Source organism: Hypanus sabinus, unplaced genomic scaffold (assembly GCF_030144855.1).
Source record: "Hypanus sabinus isolate sHypSab1 unplaced genomic scaffold, sHypSab1.hap1 scaffold_1858, whole genome shotgun sequence".
In the NCBI taxonomy this organism is placed as follows: domain Eukaryota; kingdom Metazoa; phylum Chordata; class Chondrichthyes; order Myliobatiformes; family Dasyatidae; genus Hypanus; species Hypanus sabinus.
Genome location: NW_026779948.1, coordinates 53,646 through 62,000, shown reverse-complemented (window position 1 = coordinate 62,000; position 8,355 = coordinate 53,646). Strand labels below are relative to the sequence as shown.

At 48.7% G+C, this 8,355-nt stretch overlaps 1 protein-coding gene across 1 annotated transcript; it reads left to right on the top strand.

Moving 5' to 3' along the window:
* Nucleotides 1–10: 10 nt before the first annotated feature.
* Nucleotides 11–3,701, top strand: LOC132387441 (C-type lectin domain family 9 member A-like). Its single transcript, XM_059959803.1, has 4 exons — nucleotides 11–32; nucleotides 2,688–2,830; nucleotides 3,176–3,240; nucleotides 3,512–3,701. The coding sequence occupies exons 1-4, from the start codon at nucleotides 26–28 to the stop codon at nucleotides 3,699–3,701; spliced, it is 405 nt and encodes a 134-aa protein (XP_059815786.1). The 5' UTR covers nucleotides 11–25.
* The last annotated feature ends 4,654 nt before the right edge of the window (nucleotides 3,702–8,355 follow it).

Below are 8,355 nucleotides of genomic sequence, written 5' to 3'. Positions count from 1 at the left end.
TCTGTGACCCGCCAGGAGATGCTTGATGGGACGTAAGGATGGAGATTCACACTGTATTAGACTCGGGAGTGTGAGATGGGGTCGTGTGGAGGGAGCTTCACTCTGTGACTGAAATTTGCTACGTGATGCGTTGAGAGGCAAACGATGGAGAATCACCCTCGTCGTGTGTGCTGACGGAGTTTATTTCTGTGTCTGACGGCTGGATTGTGCGATGGGGCCATGGAGAGAGATTCACAGTGTGCCTTATCGAGGCTGTGTGTGATTGGAGGACGTGAGGGATCTAAATTCTGTTCCCTGATCCAGGGAGGTAGCGAGGGGTGGTGTGGAGGGTTCTTCACTGTGTGCCTGAGGCCGGGAGTGTGTGATAAGACGGTGTGGAAGTATGGAGTCTGACAGCCGGAATGAGTGACGAGGACATGGAGAGAGTGCTTCACTCTTTCTTTGACCTATCATTGCGTGACAAAGCTTTGTGGAGGGAGCAAAATTCTTTGTCTGACAACGGGAGTATGTGATGGGACAGTGTTGACGGGAGCATCATTCCACGTCCGACCCCGGGTGTCTGTCATGGGTCCGTGGAGAGAGGTAATCTGCGTTCGACCTTGTTAGTGTGTGATCGGACAGATTGCAGGGATTTTAAATCTGTGTCTCACCCCGTTTGTGTATGATGGGTCGTTGTGGTTGACACAGTGTGTATGCCATGGGTAGCTATAGGCGGGAAGGTGGGGGGGGGGTGTTTGGTGTGAGAGCGTTTTTGGCGGGCGTGTGTCATGTGTGCGCCTGAAACCGAGAAAGATAACATGTGCTTGGATGTGTTCGGCTCCGCGTCGGAAACCAGTGGAGTGTGACAGGACGATGCGGAGGGAGCTTCTCTCGTTTACTGACGCCCGTTTTGTCTGATGTCACCGTGTAGGAGGAGCTTCATACAGTGTCTCAATACGGGAATATGCGGTGGGGTGGGAGTGTGGAGGCATATTCACTCAGTGTCTGACACCGGGAGAGTGTGATGGGACGGTGTGGGGGGGGGGGGGATTTAGTCCGTGTCAGTCCCCGGGAGTGTGTGATGGGACGGTGTGGAGGGAGATTCACTCTGTGTCTGACCCCGGGAGTGTGTGATGGGACGGTGTGGAGGGAGATTCACTCTGTGCCTGACACCGGGACTGTGTGATGGACGGTGCGGAGGGAGACTCACTCTGTGTCTGACACTGGGATAGTATGATGGGACCCTGAGCCTTCATTCTTCGGCTGTCTCCGAGGGTGTGTAAAGGAGAGGAGCGGATTGAAATTCTATGTGTGTCTGTCCCTCAGGTATTTTGTGATATTGTGGGGGGTAGGAGATGGGTATCTGACTCCTGAAGTTACTGATGAGGAGGAGTTGAGGGAGCTACAACTTGTGATTGGTCTGGGAGGCTCAGCTTGAGTATGGCAGCAGGAGAGATTAGACGGTGTAGACGAGCTTTCCTTTGAGACTGACTATGGGAGGGTATGATGCGAGTTTGTATCTGACCCCGGGAAAGTGCAATGGGGCAGTTCAGAGGGCGTCTCATTCTGTGTCTGACCCCAGAAATGTGTCTTGGAACAGTGCGGAGTGGGAGTCACTCTGAGATTTACACCGGGAGTATTTTATGTGTCAGTGCAATGCGTCGTCACACTGTGTTCAACCCTTGGTAGTGTGATGGGTCTGCATGGGAGGAGTGTCACTCCGCGTCTGACCTCTGTGGGCTGTGAAAGAACACTGTGGAAGCAGCTTCACTCTGTGACTGACACAGTGTGCGTGTGAGGGAATGCTACGGAGGGACAATCCGATCTTTGGAGTGTGTGATGGGACAGTGTGGAATTGTCCACTCTGTGTCTGAACCTGGGAATGTGTTTTCGGAACTTTTCTGCATGGCAGACATCGGGATGGAACGCTGACATGCGTTTGCCCTGTCAGGATGTGTGTGATTGAATGGCCTGCAGGGATCTTCACTCTACAACTGACACAGGGATCATGTGAAGAGATTTCATTGTGTATCTAATTTCGGGACTGTGTGATGGGACTGTGTGGAGGAAGATTCACTCTGTGTCTGATCCCGGGAGTGTGTGATGGGACGGTGTGGAGGGAGATTCACACTGTGTCTATCCGCAGGAACCTGTGACTTGACAGTGAGCAGGGTGCAGTCTGAACCCATGTCAGTGATGGGGCCGTGGATAGAGAGAGAGAGAGAGAGAGAGAGAGAGCTTCACTCAGTGTCTGACCACGGGGGTGTGCGATAGGAGAGTGTGAAGGCAACTTCAGTCTGTGTCCGAACCATAAGCGCGGCAGTGTGTTGTTGTGGAGGGAGCAAGGTCAGTTAGACATCACTTTGTGTATGACTCCGGGAGTGTATCAGGGGACTTAGGTAGAGGGGAGTCTGTAATGGAATATTTGGAGGGAACTTCATTCTGTGTCTCTGTGTGGATAGGTCCACCTTGTACGAGACTCACTCAGGATCCTGACCCCTGGAGAATTTGATGGATGGTTTGGAGGGACCGGCACTGTGCATGGTCCCTGTTATTGTGCGATGGGTCGGTGTGGGAGGAGATTCACTGTGTTCATGACCTCAGGTGTGGGTGAAATTCAGTCTGTGTGTTACACCGGGTGTGTATCAAGGGAAAGTGTGAAGGGAATTTCAGTCTGTCTGTCACATTTCCTTGTCCCTGATTTCCAGAGCAAACTTGTTCCGAAGACTGGATCAGAAAGAAAGATCGGTGCTATTACATAACCACGTTTACAACAGCTTTCCCCAGAGCGGTGCAAGAATGTTCAAACCGTGGTTCAAGGCTGCTGGAAATCAATTCAAGGGATGAAGCGGTATGTGTCACAACACGAGAAGATTACACAGTAACACAAGAATCATCACACACTCTCGGGGTCAGACACAGAGTGAATCACCCTCCACCCCTTCCCATCACAAACTCCCGGTGTCAGACACAGAGTGAATCTCCCTCCACACCGTCCCATCACACACTCCCGGGATCAGACACAGAGTGAAGTTTCCACTCTCTCTCTCTCTCTCTCTCTCTCTCTCCCTCAGACACTCACACACCCGCTCTCTCTCTCACTCTCACTCTCTCGACCATCCCATCCCACACTCCCCAGTTCATACATTGGAAGAGGCTCCTCCTAAACATTAATTGATGAGGTTTAATTTTGCAGAATGGTGTTTCCAACGCTATCGGCAATCTATATGGATCTTATTGGATTGGAAAATGCGAAGCCGGGTGAGATTCGGATTCACACTGGATTCTGGCTTGTGACGAGGTCAGGGGGATTAGTTTGGAGACACACCGTGGCTGTGCGAAGTGTGGGGGTCACGATCGTAGATTAGATTACGACACAGGGCCGTGGGGAATGAAACGGGTCTGGGGTCTAGTTTAGGCGGATCACTTGCCTTATGGAAAGAACACTGAAGTGGAATTAAATTAGTGACGTCTCGGGTTTCCTCCTGGAGCTGTTTTGACTCTGCTAAATTTCTTTAACATTCTTTGATAGGGAATCGGCTTCTAGTCTTATGTTGAAGCATGACAGTGGAATGCCCAACTGCGGTAACTGCGACTCTCCCGGATGGGGGATCCGTTGCAATCGTCGACACCGTTTCATCTGCGAGAAGTCTGCACATTTTCGCACGGATATTCCTGAAAAGTTCCAGGATCTCTGTCAACAATCCGTTGAGCCAAACTGATTCACATTACAATCCGTCTTCCTCTCCCGTCTCTCTTCCCCACTGTTGTCCACCTCATCCTCAAATTCCCGCTTCACGCACTCTGCCCTTCTCCCAAATACACCCCTCCACAACTCGCATCCCATTCCACCAACACGCTCCTACATTCCTCTTTCCCCAGCATACCATTTTATTTACCACCATTTCTCCCACTCTTCTCTCCCCCACCCGCATCGTTCTCCACCACTCCACGTCTGGTATCCCTCCCCTCCTCTCCACCCACTCTCCCCTCACTCCTGTGTACTCTGGTTCACAGATTTCCAACCCTGGGGTAAAAGACTGTGCGCATTCACTCTATTTGTGCTCCTCAGGGTTTTATACACCTCTGTAGAGTCACCCCTACTCCCCAAAGAATAAACCCCCTACGCCAGCCCGGCCTCCACAACTCAGCCACTCGAATCCCGGCAACATCCTCGTAAATCTCCCTCTGCACTCTTTCCAGCTCATCTTTCCTACAGCAGGGCGAACAGAACCGAACACAGTACTCCAAGTGTGGCCACACCGATGTCCTGTACAACTGCAATGTGACCTCCCGACTCCTGTACTCAGTGAAGACCAGCGTGCCACATGTCCTATCTATCCGTATCGCGTGTTTGCCACCGGAATCACCATCTTATTTATTGTTTTTGACTTGTACCACCCGAGAGTAGATCATTTGCACAATCGGTACTCCGCAATGCCGTAGATTTAATATAAGTTCCAAAAATTAATAAACTCAGCAAATAGGGGAATATCGAGGCTGTTCATGTATCCGAGAAGGGTTTAGTAATCTGATGGTGGAAGTTCAGTAGCTTGTTTTAAGTCGTCGAGTGCGGATCGTCAGGCACCTGTACCTCCACCCCGATGGTACAGATAACGACAGGGCACTTCCCGGGTTGTGAGGGTCCTCAGTAATGGATGGGGTAGTTTTTGAATAATTCCTCTTTGTGGGGTGGGGATGTGGTTTGACTGTGATGGGGTTGGCTGAAGCTATAACCCTCTGCAGCCTCCGGCGACCCTCTGCATTGCAGCCTCCACACCAGGCGGAGATGCGACAAACCAGAATGCTCTCCACCGTTGATCCGGAGAAACCCGCGAGTTTTCAATGACAGACCACATCTCCTCACGCTGCTGACGTTGTAATCCCTTCTGTAAAGAAAGAGATCTGGACGGTGGTGAAGGTACACGCAGAGTCAGGTCTAGAATTTACTCAGACTCAGATTAGAAATAACCAAGACTAGAGTAAATAAATCCAAAGAGGAAATGAAAAGCCTACGGTTGTGCACTGAGTGCTCAACATGAGTCTTTTAACTACGGACATTCCACGAAGGAGTGTGGTAGGGAATAATTGTCAGTCTGAGTCTCAAATGGGAAGTAACAGTTCTCCATACTCAGGGGGATGGGAATTCCGAACTTGGATGTACGTTCCCTTGTAGATTAAACAGCATGCTGTTCCGGAAAGCCATCACGGCTGCAGTCTGTGAAGTCCTCCTCAAGACTGCCTCGAACAAATTGATTGTGCGAGATAAAGACCCCATGATAACTGCTGTTCCATTCCTACATGTCTCAGATATTCCTCTGTTTCCTGCCTGTGACACTGTAATGATATTGTTCGCTGTTCCAGTGATAACTCACAGCAGAGAGTTTTTCCCTTTTCTATCCGTTATCTCTACCCAGATGGATTCAATATTCTGCTCCTTAGACCTTATATCGTCTCTCACAATCGCCCTGATTTCATCCTGAATGAAAAGCGTTAAACGACCACCTTGACCTTCCTGTCTGTCCTTCTAGATTTACCTGGATATTTAATTCCCAATCTTCTCCACCCTGCAGCCACATCTCTATAATGGCCACTAAATCACTCTCCTTTGTACTGATTTGTGCGACAAGTTCACTGACCTTATTAGGAAATCTACGGGCATTCAGATAAAGTGCTTTTACACTCATTATGCTTTTAAAATCATGTCATCTTCATCTCTTTACACTTGAATTTTTTTCGCTTCACTTCACTCCACCCTTACTTCCCTCATTTCTATGTTTTGATTTTACTGGATCTTTATCTACACCTTTCTCTTTTCCTTGATCCGTACTCAGACAGTCTGCTGAACCACCCCCTACTATTTAGTTTAAATCCACAGCCCTTGTAATGCGACTCGCTGGGATCCAGGTCCCATCACGGTTCAGGTGCACCCCGTCCCATTGGAGTTGCTTCCTCTTTCCCCAATATTACCGCTGATTTCTCATGAATTCAAATCCACTTCTCCCAAACCAGTTCTTTAAGTTTCGAATCTTCGTTACCCTATGCCAATTTGCACGGGTCTCGGGCAGTCATCCCTTTTGGTTCTGCTTTTCAAGTTAGGCCTCACCTGCTCAAATTTCCTCAGGAGAACCTCTTCCCTCACTCGATCTTTGTCTTAAATAGATCTTCAATTTACCCAGTGCCTTGGTCTCCATCGTCGCCTGCTGCAAATTCCAGAAATTCACTCGTGTCTGGCTGAGGAATTTCCTCCTCATCTCCGTGCCAAATTGGCATCCTTCATTTCTGAATCTCCCCTGCATGTCTGAGCCTCGCTCAACAGACAAACTATTCTCTCCCAGTCCCTCTACTGAGTCCCTTTAACATTAAATAGGTTTCAATGTGGTCAACTCTGAGCCTTCTGAATCCCAATGAGTAGAGGCACAGATCCATCCCTTTCCGGACACTGTATTCCATCAGCCATTTCGTTACCCATTTTCCTCTCTGTCCAAATCCCTGCTCCCTCAGCACTATCTGCTGATCCAAAATCTTGTCACCGATCTACACTGACTGTGGATTCCCGATGAGGAAGTATGAAACTCCGTTGTAGGGGGAGATACAACGGCCCAGGATTTGGATCCTGTTGAATAAAACTGAGGAAATGACGGTGTTGAACGATGAGCTGTTGTCAATATTGTTGTTGTCCAGATGGTCCAAGGCCAAGGCCCAGTGGCTGAGCAAGTGAGTTTCCACCCGCAGTAGACCTATTGTGGAGAGAGACAAGATGCAGCGGATCAACGTCTTGGGGTAAATGCTAACATCCAGAAATTTTTAAATAATCCAGGATGATAGATTGGACATATAGAGAATTATGTCCATGGAGACATAGAAAAGCTACAGCATTATACACGTCCTCCGGCCCACACTGTTGTTCCAAACATGTCCCTACACAAGAAATCACTAGGCTTATACAAAGCCCTCTATTTCTCTAAGCTCCATGTACCTATCCGAAAATCTCTTTAAAGACTCATTCGTATCTGCGTCCACCACTTTTCCTGGCAGCCCATTCCACGCACTCACCACTCTTTGAGTGAAGAAAACATACCCCTGACATATCCTCTGTGCCTTCTCCCCAGCACCTTGAACCTGTGTCTCCTGTGGCAACCAATTCAGACCTGGGATAGAGCCTCAAACCATCCATCGATCAGTATCTCCCAACATCTAAAACACCGCTATCAGGGCACCTCTCATCCTCCGTCCGTCCAAGGAGAGAAAGCTGAGTTAAATCAAGCTATCCTCATAAGACCTGCTTCACAATCTGGCAACATCCTTGTAGATCTCCTTTGCACCCTTTCTATGTCTGTCACATCCTCTCTGTCGTGAGGTGACCAGAAATGAGCACGGTACTCCAAGTGCGGTCTGACCAGGGTGCTATATAGCTGCGACATTATCTCTCGGCTCCTAAATTCAATTCCGCGATTGATGAAGGCTAATATACCGTCCACTCACTTAACCACTGAGTCACCCTGCGCAACAGCTTTGAGCGTCCAATGGAATCGGACCTCAAGATCGCTCTGATTCTCCACACTGCCAAGAGTCTCACCATTAATTCATTATTCTGCCGTCATATTTGACCTACCAAATGAACCACCTCACACATATCTGGTTTGAACTCCATCTGCCACTTCTCAGCCGAATTTGCATCCTATCAATGTCCCGAAGTAACCGCTGACAGCCCTCCACACCATCCACAACACCTCCAACCTTAGTGTCATCAGCAAACTTGCTAACCCATTCCTCCAATTCCTCATCCAGGTCATTCAAAAAAATCACGAAGAGTAAGGTTCAAAAACAGAACCATGAGGCACTCCACTGGTGACCAACCTACATGGCGAATACGACCTTTCTACAACCACGCTTTGCCTTCTGTGGGCAAGCCAGTTCTGGATCCACAAAACAATGTCCCTTTGGATCCCATGTCTCCTTACTTTCTCAATAAGCCTTGCATGGGGTAACTTATGAAACACCTTGCCGCTCTTCCTTCATCAATCTGTGTTAGTCCCATCCTCAAAAAACTTCAATCAGGTTCGTAAGGAACGATCTACCCTTGACAAAGTCATGCTGACAATTCCTAATTATATTATACTCTCCAAATGTTCATAAATCCTGGCACTAAGGATCTTCTCCATCTACTTACCAACCACTGAGACAAGACTCACTGGTCTATAATTTCCTGGTCTATCTGTACTCATTTTCTTGAATAAAGAAAAACATTCTCAACCGTCCAATCCTCTAGAACCTCTCCTGTCTCCCAATTGATGATGCAAATATCATCGCCAGCTACTCAGCAATCTCCTCACTCGCCTCCCACAGTAGCCTGGGGTACATCTCATCCGGCCC

What these genes read in the sequence shown, in the direction of transcription:
- LOC132387441 (XM_059959803.1), top strand. An exon ending in TCAATTCAAGGGATGAAGCG is followed by an intron (nt 2,831 to 3,175) that starts GTATGTGTCACA and finishes TTAATTTTGCAG; the next exon opens with AATGGTGTTTCCAACGCTAT. An exon ending in ATTGGAAAATGCGAAGCCGG is followed by an intron (nt 3,241 to 3,511) that starts GTGAGATTCGGA and finishes ATTCTTTGATAG; the next exon opens with GGAATCGGCTTCTAGTCTTA.